Source organism: Myotis daubentonii, chromosome 16, assembly GCF_963259705.1.
Source record: "Myotis daubentonii chromosome 16, mMyoDau2.1, whole genome shotgun sequence".
Lineage (NCBI taxonomy): Eukaryota > Metazoa > Chordata > Mammalia > Chiroptera > Vespertilionidae > Myotis > Myotis daubentonii.
The window spans coordinates 11,928,670-11,947,084 of record NC_081855.1 but is presented as its reverse complement, the minus strand read 5'-3'; the positions used below and the strand labels follow the sequence as shown (position 1 = coordinate 11,947,084).

At 52.8% G+C, this 18,415-nt stretch overlaps 1 protein-coding gene across 1 annotated transcript in view; it reads left to right on the top strand.

The window, feature by feature from the left end:
- The first annotated feature begins 3,922 nt into the window (after window positions 1-3,922).
- The window catches only part of PMP22 (peripheral myelin protein 22), a 28,468-nt gene continuing 13,975 nt past the window's right edge, over window positions 3,923-18,415 (top strand). The window contains exons 1-3 of the mRNA XM_059668570.1: window positions 3,923-4,084; window positions 5,752-5,863; window positions 6,867-6,963. Of these exons, the coding sequence (XP_059524553.1) occupies window positions 5,786-5,863; window positions 6,867-6,963 (175 nt within the window). The 5' untranslated portion in view covers window positions 3,923-4,084; window positions 5,752-5,785. The remainder of the gene's footprint in view (window positions 4,085-5,751; window positions 5,864-6,866; window positions 6,964-18,415) is intronic.

Sequence of the window (18,415 nt, the reverse complement as noted above, 5' to 3'; positions counted from 1 at the left end):
GAGAGGGCAACTTGTCCCCCGCCCCCCATCCCGACCCCGACCGACGGCACAGTCCAACACACAAATATCTGTGCTGAGAGCACTTCCCCAAACTCTGTGGGGTGATTCAGGCTCCGAGTCCCTAACTTAAGAGATGGGGAACCTGGCCGGGCAGTTCAATTGGTTGACACATCATCCCATATACCAAAGGGTTCTGGGGTCCCAATCACAGTACATAACTAGGCAGCAGTTCGACCCCCATTTGGGTCATATTCTCTGACTCTGTCTCTGTCCCTCTCTCTCTTCCCCTTCCTCTCTCTAAACAAAAAAACAATAAAACATATCCTTAAAACAAAAAGTGGGGAGATTGCCCGAATTTCAGGAAACTCATTCAATAAAACCAACTCCCCTTGTCCCGGAGTTTCCAATGAGGAGACCTTGCAAGAGATGGAGGGCTCTTTTGAGAGCTCAAAGGTGGATAAGTCACAGAGAGCCTGAAGAACACCATGCCTTCAGTTGTGCACCTCTTTATAGCTTTCTGATCGCTCTTCTGGCCTCTCCTGCCCGACAGCTTAGAATGTTTACAATAGAGGGTTGTTGTTTTTTTCTTGAATTATTTCATGAAGGTCAACACTTTATAATGAATGACACTGAGACATTTGGTTCCCTGGGGTGATGCTATGAGAGGTGATCTGTGCAATGTCTCAGCTCCTTAAAATGATATCGTTGGTTAGAAATGAAATCTGTCTGCACACATATAACACTATGGACATAGACCCTTCACACAGTACATTTCGTCTTTACAGGATTCACTGGGAGGTGGGGGTGGGCACTGAAAACCCAGGAGACCTTTTAGCTATTACACACGCTGGCACTTCCGGTGAGAATAGCCTTGGCATCCCAGGTTACAGGCGTACAAAGAGCTCATCTTGTTGATTTCAGGTTCTGCACGCCCTGCCGGGCCTCTTGGGATCACCGTGTTCTGCAAAGCGCACAAAGCTGGGCACTGTCTCTTTAAATAGTAGAGGCTGAGATGCTCTCAGGCCACCATGACATATCCCAGCATTGGACCAGCCCCTGAATAACTGGAAGGACGCCTGGCTCGGCTCTCAGTGACAGGGAACACCACCAGGGAGCATCTTGGGAGCCTGGTCAGAAGCAGCGGGCTTGGTCTGCCAGCTGCAGGCCTCTCTCCTGCCCTGCGGGAGGGCCTTGCCTCTGCACCCTTTGCATTTGACTGCAAAGAAAGCCGCGTGGAAGAAGGGGTTACACTGTTTGTCCCGGTGAGTTTTATTGCAAACTGTGCCTCTGGGTGGCATGTACTTATTCTGCTTGACGGAGTGTTTGTTGCCCAATCCCCCAGTCCCTGCAGAACGCAAATGGAAAGGATTGCAGTGGGACTGTGTGTGTGTTGGAATTGACTGGGGAGTCAGAGAATATTTTAATCCTAGGTTAAGAGCTGGACATGCACTCTGGCTGGGGTGGTGAGAACGACCCTCCTGGGGCATCTACTAGTAGAAAGCTCAGTACATCTGGTTTGAAGGGAGCAGGGCGGTCCAGGTGGTCTTTCCTGATGGGAACCAGCTCTGCCTAGACCAGGGGTGGGCAAACTTTTTGACTCGAGGGCCACAGTGGGTTCTTAAACTGGACCGGAGGGCCGGAACAAAAGCATGGATGGAGTGTTTGTGTGAACTAATATAAATTCAAAGTAAACATCATTACATAAAAGGGTATGGTCTTATTTTTTTTTTTTTTAGTTTTATTCATTTCAAACGGGCTGGATCCGGCCCGCGGGCCGTAGTTTGCCCACGGCTGGCCTAGACACTGGCAGGTGATCTGGTGTTGGTAAGCAGGCGGAGAGAAGCTGCCACCTGTCGCTGAGCCCTGGCCCGCCCTGGGTGTGGCAGAACTCACTCACCCTGCACCGAGCCTCCTCCACCACTGGGAGCCCAGTAGGCAGAAGACAGGAGAGGCCGTGAGGGGGGCTGGGTTCAAGTTCCTCAGCCCACAGCTTGGCTGCGACCTGGCACTGATTCAAATATTGGGTTCAAAAGAAAGGAAGGTCTGAGCTGTGCCTTACAATGTCTGCATTTTCTAGATGCATATTTCATTTAACAGTTTGCTTGTGGGGAAAAGGGGAGAGAAAAAAAATCCTGAGTTAAATACACTAATATTTGTAAAGTGCTTAGAATTGTACTGGGTACATAGTGAGCACATAAATGTTGGTTAAATAATAAATTACTAGTAAATAAAAATCTAAGTGGCATAAAGCAAAGCAATGACTCCTACTGCAAGCCTGACTGTAAAATGCCCCAGGCAGAAAAAAACACTTCTTTTTCTTTAGTTAGTCATTCTCCTTTCATATGCGTTTTCAGCAGATGGGAGTTAAGAGCTATTTTAGTTCAGCGAAGTCAGGCTTGCCCCTGAACTTGTTGTGAGGGTTACATGTGATGTCATAATAAGAATGGTGACAATGTGCTGGGCACTGGGCCCTTATGTTTTAGTTACTATGCTCTCTGCTTCAGATGTTTTAAAATAGGCATTATTAGTCCTGTTTGCAGAGAGCAAACAGATGCTCAGTGCACTTCAGTTAACTCCCCAAATTCATGCACCCTGAGAAAGCAGGGTAATCAGGTGTGGCTGAGCCCAGAGCCACAGTGCCTAACCATTGGACCATACCACCTCTCACAGACCTTACAGAAAGTCCTGCTAAAGTGCCTGCTATGTGAAGGACATTGGATACAATTTTTACTGTGATTCTTTTTTTTTTAAATCTAATAATATAACAATTTTAAAAGATCATTGAAGAATTTTTCAAATAACTTATTTTCACTTAAATATTAGAATGCATATACGCTTAGCTACAATAAACAGCTACTTTCAAATAGTAAAATAATGTGGAATGATTTAAATCATTTAAAGTGATGAGATTTTATGACAGTTCACCAGCAGGTAGGTGTGGGTGTGTGTGGGGGGGGGTGTACTGCAGTCTTAGGCAAAGAGGCTTAACATCCACACTGGAGCTCTCTCTTCATACACCAAGGCTGGCCTGCAGGAGTGTCTATTTGAGCGCATCTTCGCCACGCCCGCCCGGAAGGGCTAGTCTCTCCCTGTGACGCTAGGCGGACCAAGTTCAGGCAGCTATGAATCAGCTGATTTCCCTGGCTGCTCTTCCCCCACCTCAAATGGCCAACTCCCCACCTCGTGGCAGGGACGCCAGCCGAGCCTGGGAGCCAAGCCAGGCAAACTTCGCTTGGAGCATACCCGGTTGTGTTCTGGTTTGCCCAGGCTAGGGAGGGCTGGACCCCGGGACAGGCTGTCTCATAGTTGCCAGGACTCTCCCTCAGCCCCTCTCATCTAAGCGGGGCCCGCTAGATCGGTCCACTCCAATCCTAGCGCGACCTGTGTGCAGACAGGGACAGCTGGGGAGCGCGGTGCAGAGGTGCCTGCTAAGACCACAGAGCAGGCCGGGTGCGCCAGGAACGGAGAGGATTGGGGCATCCCCCAACCCTGAAGTGTCAGCCGCCCTCCCTCCCGCCCTCCCCAGGTCCCCGAGAGTCATCCAGCCTCGGTCCCTACGTGAACTCAGCCCGCGGGAGTGAGCCCCCGAAGCCCAGCGCTGGGCACCGCGGGGCGAACTCCGGCTGGCTTTTCCCATGTGGGCTGAGGGGGTGGAGGGGCCACGGTATTGGTCAGCGCTCGGTTTCCATGAACTCGGCGGCGTGAGGGGAAGCGGAGGGGAGAAAGCTCCGCGGTCTCCGAGTTTCCCGTAAAAGTCGCAGCGGTTTTGCAGTGATTGACTTTCTCCCGAGGCGCCCTGAAGGCGAATAACTGTCTCTTGCCCCCACCCGCCACTTTCTGCCCTTTCTCCTCCCCGAGTCCCGCCCTCCCGCACACGCTGACCCAGGGACACACCCCACTGCGGCGACGCAGACAGGGCGTTGTTCCCGTTAAAGGGAAGGCCGGGAGTCTCCCGCCCGCCCCTGCTCGGCGCGCGAAGCCCCGCAGCGCAGCTGTCTTTGGGGACGCCTGCAGCCGGAGGAGAACTCAGCGAGTCCGGGCCGGAGGCCGCTCTGAGGATCGGGGACCGCTATCCCTTTGGGCTGTAAGTGCTTCGGTCGGGAAAGTGGAGGAGACGGAGGAGAAACGTGGGCATCTTCCGTCGATGGTGCCAGAGAGCGCGGAGCCCGCGCAGGCTTCGGCTGGCCGGGTCCCTGAGCTTCCCGGATCGGGCGTGGGCAGGCAGACCAGGGTCTGTCCCTTGCGGTTCCTACGGGGTTTTTAAGGGTACAGAGTGGGGTGCGGCTGATCTGTAAACCTAAGGGGCGCGGGTGTTGGGGTCGGGATATGGGGCAGGGGCGGAGCAGTTTTCGCCTGCCTGGAAAAGAGCCTACTCGGGACTCCTTGGCAAGGCAGTGCCTGCGGTGGACATCCCGGGGTGCTGTGGTCCCCCGCTTTCTAGCTGTATGCCCATCCTCCTCCTCTTGCCCCTCCCGGCCCTAGGAGCCACTGGATTTATTTAAGCCTTCTGGGAGACCTCAGAAAACTGCTGATTTCTCCCTGTACAACCCTGGATTTCTTTCAGGGTGTTGCTTATGGAGGGTAACGAAGGGGCCTGGGATTGGGTGCTTTAAAACCGAGTTATGAAACATCTCCCTGGCCCATGACTCCGTCCTGAAATGGTCCCCAAAGACTCAACGGGTCTCCCAACTTTACCCATCCTCTAACAGGTCACCCCGTCTCCAGTTCCCCAAGGTCCCTAAGATGAGGGGCGAGGACCGCACCGCGCCACGGCCGCTGCCGTTCTCCTGGGACTCGACCCTTTCCCCTCCGCCTCTGCTTCCCACCGACATTTGCTCCGCTCCATTAGATGGGCGGCTTAGTTCACAAAACACCCTTCAGGATTTAAAACTGGGAAGTTAACTAACATTGGCTTTTTCAGAAAAGGTTTCACAGTCCCAGGTCTGCGGGAGTCCCGGCTCCGCGCGCTTAGGGCCCCGAGGGGCTGCAGGGCGGGCCTGCGGGGCGCCCGCCGGGTGGGAGGCCCCGCCCAGGGACTGCGGGGTGGGAGGGGGCGCGCGGCCGGCGGGAAGCGCCGGGTCCGGGGCTCGCTCCGCCTTTCTTCCCTCCCCTCGCCGCCCTGCGCCTCTCCCCGAACCGCCAGTGTCTCCGGCTGCTGAGCTGGGGCCAGGACGGCTCCGGGCGCTGGCAGAACTGAGTGGAAACTTGGAGACCAACGGAATGCGGAGCGCGCCGGGATCTGGGAAACCGACTCCCTGCCAGGCGTTCTCCCGCCCAGCCTGCCCCTGCTGCCCCCCGGCCTCTCTCAGAAATCTGGGCGCCTAGCCCCTCGCCCCCACCTTCACTCCACAAGGGAGCGTTGCTCTCCGCTTTCTGACCCCTTCCCCAAGTCGGGCTACTCCGGGAGGCGCCGGGGTGGTGGGTGGAGGCGGGCTCTGGCCTCTGCTCGTCATTTTGGAAAAACCTCTCCTCCTGGACTGACTTAGCACATGTTTTTTCCAAAAGCAGAAGATGTTCTGGGGTAGGGGGACCCCCTCCCTGCTGAGGTTGGGCGGACATCCTACGGTCCGCTGCTGCCCCCTCTCGGCGGCCGCCGGGCGTGCAGGGCCCCTGTCCGGGAGGCGGCGCGGGCGCAGCGCCAGGCCAGGCATTCCGCGGCCGGGAACCTCCCTCGCACCCCTCCCGCCCTCGCAGGAGCTCGCTGGGGCCAGTCCGCTCGGCCTCACGTCCAGCTTGTGCTCTCTCCGGCAGGCAGAAACTCCGCTGATCACAACTTGCCGCCAAAATGCTCCTCCTGCTGCTGGGTATCATTGTCCTCCACGTCGCAGTGCTGGTGCTGCTGTTCGTCTCCACGATCGTCAGCGTGAGTGCCCAGCGGGCGGGCCAGAGGCAGGGGCTGCGGGCATCCAGTCCTCACCCAAAGCTAGGGCCTCCCGAGGCCAGGATTCCACCTGTGCTCCCCCTCCCGGCCCCCCTAGTTCAGGACTGCTTGATTATTTGCAACAAAAAGTCCCAGAAGTGCCCTAGCGTTTTGCAGTTTCTGGCAATCTGCGCCTTTTGGGTTGTTTTGAGAAAACCAGAGCAGATGAAGGGGTAGAAAGGAAACAATCACTGGACTAGGTTAGCTGCCAGGCCTCTCTCAGGGCAGATCCAGATCCCCAGACTTCTACTTGGTAAAGTTGTTTAGCTTTTTTTCCTGATGCAGGTTTGTTGAGAAAGTGGAATAATTATGGTTTGCTTTTTTCCCAAATGTCATAGGTCAGATGGGCAGCTTCGTTCGCAAAACACCCGTTAGGACTTAAAATTGGGAAGTTAAAATTGGCTTTTTTAAAAGAGAGTTCACAGTCCCAGGTCTGCTTTATGACGTGAACATAGCACCTTCTTAGGAAAAGTGCCCCTGTCTGAACAGGCCATCAGGGCAACTTGAGTTACAAAACCACTGAGCAGCAAGTAGATGAGATTCTAAACTCATTTCCTGGCTGGGAAGGTGAACACAGACCCGGGCAGCGAGGTGCTATGGCTCTCACTTCTTCATATAAGGCAGGTCCCAGGCAGGGTTGAGCCCAGGCTCCTTCTACCACAGTACACAGCTCTGCACATCATGACTTATGTGTGTGCTGCTTTCCCATTTACAAAGTGCTTTTCACTGGCCAACCCTGGCCTTCCCCCTGACAGTGTCTGAGCCAGACCAGCACCTCCCTCCTCACCAGCATGACAGTGGCTCTGGCTGGGCAGCACCGGGCAGGGCAAGGGCAGGCCAGGGGGCAGGTTGATGAAGCACCTCTTTGCTCTCCCAGGGTCTTCTCCCTCCCCTTTCGGTCACTCCTCACTGCCTCGCCTGATTTAGGATGTCTGGTTCTTTCTAGCAATGGTTCATGGGCAACGGACACATGGTGGACCTCTGGCAGAACTGTAGCATGACTGGGGGCAACATGCGCGTCTGTGTCTCGTCATCAGCAAACGGTAAGAATGGCATTTTGCTCCCGCAAGCTTGTCTGTAGCACGTTTCTTTGTTCAGACCTGGAAGCCCTTGTTTCGGGGAGACACAGGCTCAAAAGTTGTTGCGAGGGTTGGGTGGAATGTGACAGGGGGCCATGAATTAAGACAAAAGGAGAGGGGCAGTCGCTTCCCTGGCTAAGCTACTGTCCTGGCTATCATTGTACATGCTCCATACCCACAGAATGCCCTTGAGCTCCCCCTCATCATTAAGTGTAATGCTTCTTGTGAATAAAGATCGTCCCAAGGATAGTTGGGCCAGCTCTGGTCCCCCAGTTACAAAACTGTCTTTCCAAGTTTTGGGACTCAGTGAGGCCCTTTAGTATATAAACATTAGAGTGTTTCTTTGTGCAAGATGGGGTCTTGAAGCTGTTTGCAAAAGCCTCAGCTGAACTCAGAAGGGTCCTTCAGCTGGGAGTTTGTGTTTCTCCTCTTTTCTCAGCATCCTGGCTTGTGAGATACTGGGAATCAGGCTCACTGAGATTCAAGTTAAGGGGATAATGGCAGTGGAAGAACCTGCCAGATTTCTCAAGTCCTCGGAGGGGGCAGTGCTCAGCAGGGGCATGTGTCTGGATGTGGAAAGGCTGAGGGGGAATAGATGCGTTCTTTTTGGTGTCTGGGCGATGTTTAGTGGCTACGTGGACCCTGGAAGGAGCTTGCTGTTGAGGATACAGTGAGCCTGGCTCAGCATACCCTTGTGTCCACAGGAAGTGTCCTCACCTACAGAGGGAAGTAGATATAGGTATGACCCTGCTTTGCTGACACCCTGGGTTTAAAAGACCAATAATATGCAGGTTTCATTATGGCTGCAGTGACTCAGAAAGCCAGTATTTCTGTTGAAGAAGTTATACCCGATGGAAGAAACCAGTTTAGATTCAGCTCATCAGAGCCAGCGGTGAAGTAGCCAGTTTCTTTGCCGGGTTTAGCCTCCTATGCTCCACACCCAATAGCAGCTAAGCTGCCGCTGAAGCATCACAAACTAAACATCTGGAGCCTCAGTATACAGAGAAACTGCTAGAATAGTCACTTGGTGGTTTCTATGGGGAGAGCTGGCAAGGAGTAGAAACCCTGCTTTGTTCTCCACTTTCCTGGGGGAAGAAAAGCAAGGCCCCATCCCTTGCTGAAGCGGGCAGTCAGTCCTTAACCTTCTGTCTCAGTGTCTGAAGGATATTGAGTTAAAACCATCCTAGAAGTTGCGCAGTGAGGTTGCATGGTGAGTTGCAAGTAAATGAAGTACTCCTACGTGCCTGAGAATCTGAGATAGTGCTGCTTGTCCCCAGGGCCATGTGTCACCCGCTCCAGGGTCAGCTGAAGTGCCCTGAGAACTCAGGATGGGAGTCTCCTCGCTCGCCACTGACACCTGGTGGTCACAGCGGTGACTCAGTCCAGAAGGCAGGCTTTCCCTGGGGCCAGGCGGTGTCCCCAAGCACCGGTCCCAAGTGGCATCTGGCCATGCGGGGTTGGCATGGAATTCTGCACTCTGAGGCCCGGAAGGAGGCAGTTTGGGCAGGCATGGTGAAACCAGCTGGGTTTCAACAGAAGTGAGGCGGTGGAGGAGCAGCTATGTAAACTGCTCACACCGTCTGCAGGAAGGATAGCGATGTTAGCTTCGTGGCCTGTTATTGCCCTTGCACTTGGCATCGGCTGCAATTTTAAATGGCTGATGTTCCATGCTAGATGCCGGTCTCAGAGAGGCACTGTCATTTCAACCAGAAAACTTCTCTCTGAATGGGCCCTTCGGTGCCAAGCGCACCCTGCGGGGTTTATGTATGACCCCTGGGGTCTGTGCGTGTTTATTTATGCTGACTGTGGGGTTTCCGTGTAGTCCAGGAGCGTGGCTTCTCCGCATTCTCACCTCTCACTCGGGCATTTGGAGGAAATCTGGACACGCCCTTAAACAGACCCTGTTACTCGGACCTGGGCTGATCCACTGCATCGGGCGTTTCCATCTCAGCTTCCCCAGTCATTGTCTCTGGTGACATCTCCCTGACTGGTCAGCTTGTGTGACAAATCCAGCTCTGACGGGGCTGAATTTTCTGGGCCTTTGCTGCTTTTTCGATTGATTGTAACAATTTCTGTGGCAGACAATAAGGTGATAAAGTATATAATTTTAAAAAATTAGACTGTTTTCACAATTGAACTATATCAGTTGGGTCTGAACTTGCTCTTAGAATGTTTGGAACATAATTTTGATTTTACTCAAATCAAAAGTAATTTGTTACTGGTAACAATTTATGCAGAATATGTTGTGCGTGTGGGATATGAAAATACATTGGTTAACACGACTTTTTTTTTTTCTGAAGGGGCTCATTTTTACGTGTGTGGGGCTACAGCACTACCCTCTCGGGGTTGCCATTCATTTTGTTTTTTATATGAATCATGCCTCTTGGTGGGTAAACTGTATGGCGGTCAAACATCTGTGTTATATAGTTTGAAGGAGGCATATCAGATCTTTCCCCCAAGTTACCTCTGCATATTAGAAGTAGTTTTAGATATCTTACAAACTGCCCTCACTCCTGCCTGTCTTTCCACTTTCAGAATTTATTGACATACTTTCTGACCCCTCCTGCCCCTGGCTGCAGGTAGAGGTGAGAGAGGCTTATTGGGGGCATATTCATGGTGACCTTGCAGTGAGTGAATGCCTCTTGGGTCTAGGGAATCCAAGGTCTATGCCCTTGATGGTCCCGAGCCTCTTCGAGGAGTCAGGAGGTCAGGGTGGAGGGATGAACCACTGTGAAGGCAGCTTAGGCCAGATGCCCAAGGAGTAGGGGTTGGCAGGCAGTGCCAGGGTTCAGGGAGGAAGTGGAAGGGAAGTCTCCTGTGGGAGGTGGAACTTGATCCATCCTCCAAAGCATGGGCAGGATTTAAATAAATACGGGCAAAGAGGAGGATATTCCCTATCAAGGCAAGGACACGACCTAAAGCCAGGGGAAAGGAGTGCAGGGGATGCAATTAACCAGTCGGCTCATGTCCCCTTCAGGATAGAATCCACAGCATACAACAGAACGGGTTCAAAGGGTGGCTTAACTGAGATAGCGTATTTCTCTCTCTTTAAAAAAAAAAAGTCTGAATGTAGGCAATCCCAAGAAGAGCTATGGCAGTTTCTTGGAGTTGTCGGGCACCTTCTTGCTTATTTCTTGCCACCTTCTGGATTTGGCCCTCATCCTCATGGACCTACAGGCTGCTAGTGCTCCAGCCATTTCATCCATGCTTCACGCACTAGGGTGGAGGAAGGAGGAGGAGGAGGATGTGTCCCCTTCCCTTTTACTGAAACATCCCCACATAGTTCACATACTTGTTTCTATCTTTATTGGAACTTAGTCACGCAGCCACACCTAGCGATAAGGGAGGCTGAGAATGTAGTCACTTGGCCTTGGGAGAGGCATGACTTGTCAGTTCAAACACATTTACTAGCCAGCACCTCCCAGTCAGCCGGCTGGGAACACTTCCCTCCCTGGCTTTGCCTGCCCCTCTCCATAGCCACTCAGCCTTTTGCACAGAGGCTCTGCTGGGCCCAGGCGGTTTCAGAGCAGATGTGGGATTCTTCAAATGTCCGTCTCTACTCCCTCTGGGGCTTCGTCAGGAGCACCCCCTTTCCACAGGACCCATATCAGGAACGCAGAATCCTTCCACTTCCCTCTCTCTCACCTCCCCGGTCACGAACGCAGTCTTATTCATGGTGTCTTTTGAACCTTTGTTGCCTTCCAGTCCAGACCTGTCTCCTGAACCCAGACCCTCATATCCAGCTACCTACTAGGCAGCTCCACAGGAGGTCTCAGCGGCAGCCCCGCCAGGCAGTGTCCACCGTCCTCCACCCCATCTACCCTTTGACAGTGTCTAGTATTTGGGTGGATGCTGCCCCACTGCCAGCAAGCGGAGCACAGAGTCCGCCTTGACGTACCTCCTGTCTCTGTTCTGTCATCATAGGAGCCATGGCCACTTACCTCCCATGTGTGTGGCCCCCTCACCTGTCAGAGTTGCTGTCGCAGCCTCTGAACTCCTAACCTTTCTTGCTCCCTTGTCACTCATCTTTCATATTGAATCCAGGGTGATATTAAAAAACCAAACCTAATCTTAGTATTCTCGAATTAAAACCAGTCAGAGGCCCTTATTGGTCCTAAATTCCTGGTGACAGGCGATGCCAAGGCCTATAGAAAATTTACCTGTTCCTGTTTCCCATGAAAGCTCGCCTTCCCCATCTTCCCTCCATTCCCCCTGGAATTTCAGCCTTCTCTTAGGTCCTTGATCATGAACTTCCCTCCTCAGGAGCCCCTTCCTCTGTTCTTTCATTCAGAACTACTCGTTGAGTGCCTACCATGCCCAGGTACCATTGTAGACACTGAGGATACAAGAGTAAGAACTTACGTTTTCCTGGGTGAAACAGTAAACAAACATGGGTAATTGTGGGCACTGGTAGGAACTACAGAGAGAATGAGAGAGGGTAATGTGGTCAGGCGGAGTGGGTGGAGAGGGGGCCTCCTGGAGGAGTGACCCCTTGAGGATGACCGGGAGTTGGCCATATGCATATGGACATCTATCTCAGAGAAGTTCCAGGCGGAGGGACCATCAAGGGCAAGGTCACTGGGAGGGAAGGAGCCTGGTGGGGTTGAGGAACAGAGACAGAATGGCAGGAACAGAGCGAGGAGAAGGGTCTCGGGGCAGCCCCTAGGTCCTTAGACCCAAGTCAGGAGTCGATGCGTATGGATCCATTTCTGATTTCACGTGACCTGCTCTGTCGTGTATGTGTTCTATTGATGTCTGTTTTATTCCAACTTAGAATAACAGTCCAGAACATTTATAAGGCAGAATGTGCCAGAAATCATACAAAGTGGAATCATGAAAGAAAAGCATTAGTTCCCTCATTCAGGGCAAGGCCAGTCAGTGTTAAACTCCCTGTGCTGTTTCAGTCCAGTTCTGTGATTAGTGCAGGTCACGGATTCTTGTCAGCTTTGTGGTTTTCCTTTCCTCTGCTGCCTTACTCATTTCTAGACCTTTCATTTCATGATCAGGAAATAACTGAGGACAATATTTTATGTTAGGAAATTGGCATTGAATAACAAACAGGTTCTCTCTGCCTTGATGAAGAAGTAGCGCACAGGGCTTGGCGGGCCGGCCTGTTTGGTAGTGTGTGCACGGTGGGCCGCCATCTAGAGACAGATGAGGCCAGTCCCTGGAGCCCCGGTTTTCAAACTGATAAGACCTCAGCAGCTGTGGCTGGGGCCTGGGATGGGGGTGCACCAAGCTTCCACCCCAAGTCCTGAAGGTTCCCATCTTCCTGGGATCCTCATACCACAGGTGAGTTTAAAATTTACTGGCCAGAGGTTAGTGATGCATTTGTCTAGCAATGCTTTTTGTTTCGAAATCTCAGAATTATCCAGATTTTAAGTCCCAGGTATGCACGAGTGCTCTCCCACTCTGTCCCCACTTTCCAAGGAACCTCTTGCCTCAGAAGAGAGTTAACAAACTTTTTCATACCGCGTTATAGGGCACATAAAGTGTATTCATTTTTGAAGCATTTTCCTTTTTAAAGAGGAGGCCTGTGCTCAACACAAAATGTGACGGAAAGAATTGGGCCTTCCTCCAGGGGGTTTCTGTCCCTTGCCACCTCTTGTGTACAAAGGCAGCCACACTCATGCACCCCTTTTCCCAGTGTCCTCAGACAGCTTTCTCTGCCCCAGAGTGTGAGCTGGGCCAGGATCAGAAGCCAGGAGAATGGGCCCCCATGTCTCCTTCCTTTCTAAGTGACAGTGACAAGCTCCTGGCGCTCAGCAGTTGTGGGCAGCAGTCGTTCAGTGCTTTGGATGGAAAATTAGGAAAACAAATCTCGCCAGTGTTGGAGCTCCCCCTCCAGCGCGCAGTGGTCTCCTGTGGTCCGTGTCCACAGCCCCGGAGTCCTCTCGCTCACCCCGCTAGCGGCCTTGTCCTTCCGGCAAGGGCATCAGACCATTTCCTTGTCTGTGGCTCAGCTTTTGGTCAGAGTTTAGCAAACACAGAGGCCCTCTGCATTTATGGGTCCATGTTTGGCAATTTAACATCTTTGTGGTTCCCTGGGCCAACCCACAACCTCTGTCCAAGTAATTTTACAGGCCCTTGTGGGCTGCCGTAGCCGGCAGCGGAGGCCTAGGGGTGGGATGTGGCGTCATCATGCTGACGTTCCCACCCTCCCCGTTTCTCCTCAGGTGCCAGCAGCCAGGAGCTAGTTTGGAATGTTCTCACAGAGTTTGCTTTTTAAAAAATTCAGATTGCATGCCTAGGATTTCACCAGAGTCCAGAAAGCACCCCTTGTACTATTTGAGGAGCAGGGATTGGCCGGGATGCGGCCTGAGGTGGCGGGTGTTGATTTTCGGTGAGAGAAGGTGCCCGGGAGGAAGCCTCCTAGTGGGCAGTCATTGGCACACAGATGCCCAGCGTTGGCAGGGCCCCGGGAGGTCACGGGGCCCATCCCTTCGCCCTGTCCCACCCAACTCAGACCCCTCTGCCGTTTGCCTGCGCTGTTCATCCTACCAGTGACGGGGAACTCACTACCTGTCAGGAGAACCCCTTTCCTTTGAAGAGCTGACAATGTGGCCTCCCCACTTATTCCTTGAACTGGGCACACAGAGCCGAAAGACCCTGTTCTTGGGGAGCTCACGTTAGTTGGGGGAGACAGAGAAGTAAGTGACTGTGATGGTGCGAGTGCTCTGCAGGAGACAGAGCGGGTGTGAAATAGAAAGCCGCCCCTGGGAGAAAGCCTCCCTCCTCTCCTGATCCTGTGGATCGAGACTTAAAAGCCAGAGGGGACAGTCCCCTGAAGGACACAGAGGGAAACTGGAGGTCATGGGAAGGTCCAGGGCCTGGGCAGGAAAGGGGGACGTGTCCACCAGTAATGGGCTGGCCGGCGGCTGCATGTGCTGGCCGAGGAAGCGGCGAGAGGGCCGGTCGCTGGGGCTTCACAGCCCGCGGTACTGCGCACTGCCAGACACTGACACTGACGGGCTTGAAAGGGAACAGCGGGGGGATGTGATTGAGTTTCGAAAGCTCCTTCTGGCTGATATGTAGACCGTGTGGAATGTGAGCAAAGCACTTGGATTTGGACGTCCGTAGCTCGTGGCAGAGGTCTGGGCTGGACATTCAGATGCGGGGGCTCTTAGTCCACACGCGTGTTCCCCGTCATGCGGGGAGTAAAGCTACCGGGGAGAACAAGAGAGGAGGGGCAGAGAGAACGGGGTCCAGGAGGGGTTGGCAGAGGGGATTGGGAAGATGTGGCGGTGATGTGGGAGGAATGCCATGCCATGTGTCAATTAAGAAATTACTTTGTTGTCCAGCCGTTTCTGGGGGTCTCCGTTTATGTGTGATGTGCTAGGCTTGGGTTTTACTCAGTTGCAGGGCTTGTCCTTAATGAGTCTAAACCTCTTTAGGGTCCCTGGACTGTTTTCTCAATTATTTGGAGACCACAGTTTTATCTCCTGGGGTCAACCTTCTGGCCCTTTAAGTACAGTTCCTCATGTTGTGACCCAACCATAAAATTATTTTCGTTGCTACTTCATAACTGTAATGTTGCTACTGTTATGAATCGTCATGTAAATATCTGATATGCAGGATGGTCTTAGGCGACTCCTGTGAAAGGGTTGTTCGACCGCCAAAGGGGTCGTGACCCACAGGTTGAGAACCGCCGCTCTAGATGATGCCTCACTCTGGCAGGGGCTCTCTGGTGCTGGGGAGATGCCTCGGAGTCCCGCTGTGTGAGGATCGCCTCTGATCAGGCAGCTTCTGCTCTGAGGCTGGATGGGGGTTGGCTTGTGGATGCCTAGAGGATCCCAGGAATCTCTTTTCATCTGCTGTACCCTTCCCTCCCCTCCCCTGCCCTCTCTGTCTTTTGGGGATTCTAAATGTAAGGAAAGGCAGTAGCAGCATTTATGCATTCGTTTTCAGACAGATTGTTGCACTTCTCAGCACCCCCAGTGTGTTGTCCTGGAAAACCCAGGAGCCTGGGCACCAGGAGTCCTTGCTTTTCTGCTCTGCCCACTGGAAGCTGGGGCAGGGCCCTGGCTGCCTGATGGAGTGGGCCCGGAGGAGGAGGACCTGGAGTGGGTGCCACATCACATGCAGGATGCAGTGGTGATGTGGGGGGATCCTGAGCGGGGCAGCCTTTGAGCTGGGCCTTGGACACTGACAGGAACTGGAGGAGGCGCGCAGAGGAGAGCAGGGTGTGTGGGGGGACGAGCATGTCAGTGGTACATTGTGATGTGGGCAGGGGCCGTATTCGGTCTAGTTCTTAAGTGCACGATGCTTGGCCCTTTTTTATACTTTAGGACCAAAAAGGAGAGGGGGCTTAGATTATTTTTACATGGAGAATGCCTTTTAAACCCAAAGATCTTGAAAAGAACTCAGTCATTCTCTAAGTACATTCTCCATTAAAACCTCTCATGGTCAGGCAATGAAAAGTGTCTTTCTCCTCCTCGCCATCATTTTCAATGGCCAAACCCAGCATTTCCATGTGAGCTATTCTTAAAAAAAAATTCTCTGATAACTACAATTTGAAAGTTAAGCAGTCCCTCCCCCAACACTGCTTTACATGTCATTGTTCATTGTCATGTCCAAGGAGGGAGGCTAATATACTTGACCCTCATTTTTTTTTTTTTTTTAACCCACTGGTGGGTAAGTCTTCCCACCACAATTCTTTGGGAAACACAACCTAAGCTGGTCCTTCTGCAACTAGAATTTTCCAACCAGGGAGTAAAAGGGGCCTTGACTTTCAGGTACTTCAGGTACCTCAGTGGCTGTATTGTGTTTCCTTTCCAAGTCCAAGGACTTGTTAGCAGAACAAGACTATTGGTGTCAAACCACAGATATAACTTAGATGCTGGAAAATAGTTAGTGTGCCTACTTAGTTCCCGGGAGCCTCCTGCCTGGGAGCGCAGTTAATTGAATGGTTGTGTCAGGTTTAGCGAAACCGCTGCCTGAGCAGTTTGTGCTCACTAGCTGCCAGCCGTAGGTTCTGCCCTAGTTAACATGCCCCGTGCTCATGTGGCTTCCTCCTCGCTCTGAGCTCCGGGTCCACGTCTGTGGGCTGAAGGCCCACGTAGCTTTCCACTGGGGCTCGCCATCTGCAGGGGCCACAGCAAAGCTGGCTAGAGGTCTGAACCCTATTTCAAAGCCAGCAGCTGATCTGGATTGTAGGGGGCGGGGGGGTGGCGGCTGAGGTCCTGGGGGAGGACCTGCTGGGCCCCACATGTTCCAGCGGGTGGGCGAAGCCAAGCGCAAAGGCCACATTGTTTAGGATGGAGGCCTCTTGGCAAGTCAGCTATTTCTGGAATGACATTGTCTCCGAGAAGTAAGGAAAATGGAGACTTGTGTGAGGGCTGTGGGCTGGGAGGTGTCAGGGTGGCGGCCCAGCCTTGTGAGCCCCGCGCCTTTGAGAGCAGCCGAGCGTCATGCAGCTGTGTGGTGCTGCCTCTGGCAGCTGCGTTCGTCCCCTCCAATGGCCTCTTTCCTCACAGCTTGTTTCTCCCGTGGCCTCTTCAGTTTATGTTCTAACTGTTCTCCTAATTGAGTCAGAGAGCTTTTCTGAATTGACCAGAAGGGGACTCGAGGGCATTCGGGACAAGAGGGGGTGACTCCGTTCTGGCAATGAGGGTGCAGGAGGACCCAGGTGAATGCACATTTAAAGGTGCTTCATCCACCCTGGCTGGTGGCTCAGTTGGTTGGAGTGCCACCCGATGCACCAAAAGGCTGTGGGTTCCATTCCTGGTCAGGGCACGTATCCAGGTTGTGGGTTCAATCCCGGGTCAGGGCGTGTATGAGAAACAACCAATCCATGTTTCTGTCTCACATCGATGATTCTCTCTCTCTCTCTTTAAAATCAACAAACATATCCTCGGGTAAGGATAAAAAAATAAACAAAAAAAAACCAAAAGTGCTTCATCCTTTCTGGGCCCTTAACTTACTGGCCTGCAGGCCCAGGCTAAGAATACAGCTGAGGGGGCAGATGCACTTCCTTCTTTGCTTAGCTGCCCGCGGCAGGAATCTGACCTTGAAGTGAGCTTTGATCATGGAGCCACTCACCCTTCCCTGTATCTCCTGGGGATCTGGGTGTGCCTGCAGCCACGGCCCATGTCCAAAGGCTCTAAGTAGCCCTTTCACCTGGACCTCGCATTAGAACAGTAGGTCAGCGAAGAGTTTTAGGGCTTTTCATTCCTGTGCGCAGCACCAAGGATGTAGGTAAAAAGGCTGCCACTGGGAATCCCACCACGTTTACGAGACCCTGGGAGGCCTGGAGGAGGGCAGTGGGCACTGGCTGTGTCTCTGGCAGTGACTGCGAACTTGTCCCGGGGCTTGGGTAGGTGTCTGTCCCCTGCAATTGGCCATGCCTGCGAAGGTCCCGCCTGCCACGCAGGTTCACGCATAGCTCACGGGAAGGCCTGGAGGAGCCGGGCTCCGTGCTCAGCACTCAGAAGCTTGCGGGTCAAGCGTCCACAGCCCCTGACCTCGCAGGAGGCCAGGCCGGCGAGCCCCCCTGTAGGATAGAGGTCAAGAGTCCCCCCTTTTATAGGCACCCACACCCCTGGATGTTAATGAGGTTGTATGTAGCATGAACACTTTGTAATATTGATCGATTAAATGTAAGACAACTAAAAAAAAAAAAAAAATTGCAGGCTAGCATGTGCCAACCTGCAGGATGGCCATGAGGTTGGCTCCGTATAAAACAGGTTTGCCATTGGCAGCTGTTCCAGTGCATCCAACTAATAATTATCTTCTGTACATCTGAGCTGTTGGGCTATTCCAGGGGTTGGCACATGGTAGCCTGCAAATTAAAACTGTGGTCAGCAGAACTAGGTAACAGAGCCATCCCTGTTCTAACCAGAGCGTGTGACCGCCCGGGAGAGTCGGGGCTCCCATATCCTCACCTGGGACCAGGCACCTGCGTGCCTGGAGCGTGTGGCGTCAGCTCTTCATCGCTGCCGCGCTGGTCTGGGCCAGTTCCCATGAGTGGTTCAGGCTGTGGAGCAAAGTCCCACGGACCTCGGAGTCACCTCGGGGCATCGAGGGCTTCTCTTCGGGGCAGTACCAACCCGGCTTTGGGGTCTTTACCCAGCGCTTCCTCCTGGTCTCTGTTTCCCCTTCTGCCCATCAGCAGCTTGAATGGCCAGCGGCTGAGGAAAGGAAAGTCCCTTCACTCCTCGCAGGGGGACCCAGTCCTGCCCAGGGCTCCACTAGCGCTTTGAGTTTGGGAATTCTCACTTCTTATTGACTGCCGTGTCTTCTTTACCGTGTTATCTTTTAAATTGGTTCTAACTGTTTACGTATTACATGAAAATAATCTCCTTATGAAAAATAAATCAAATGATATAGGTCAAATGAAGGCCTTCTGAACCAAATTGTCCTTCATTCTAGCTCCAGTTCTTGGGGGTAACCATTGATATGAGTTTAGCAAGTCATT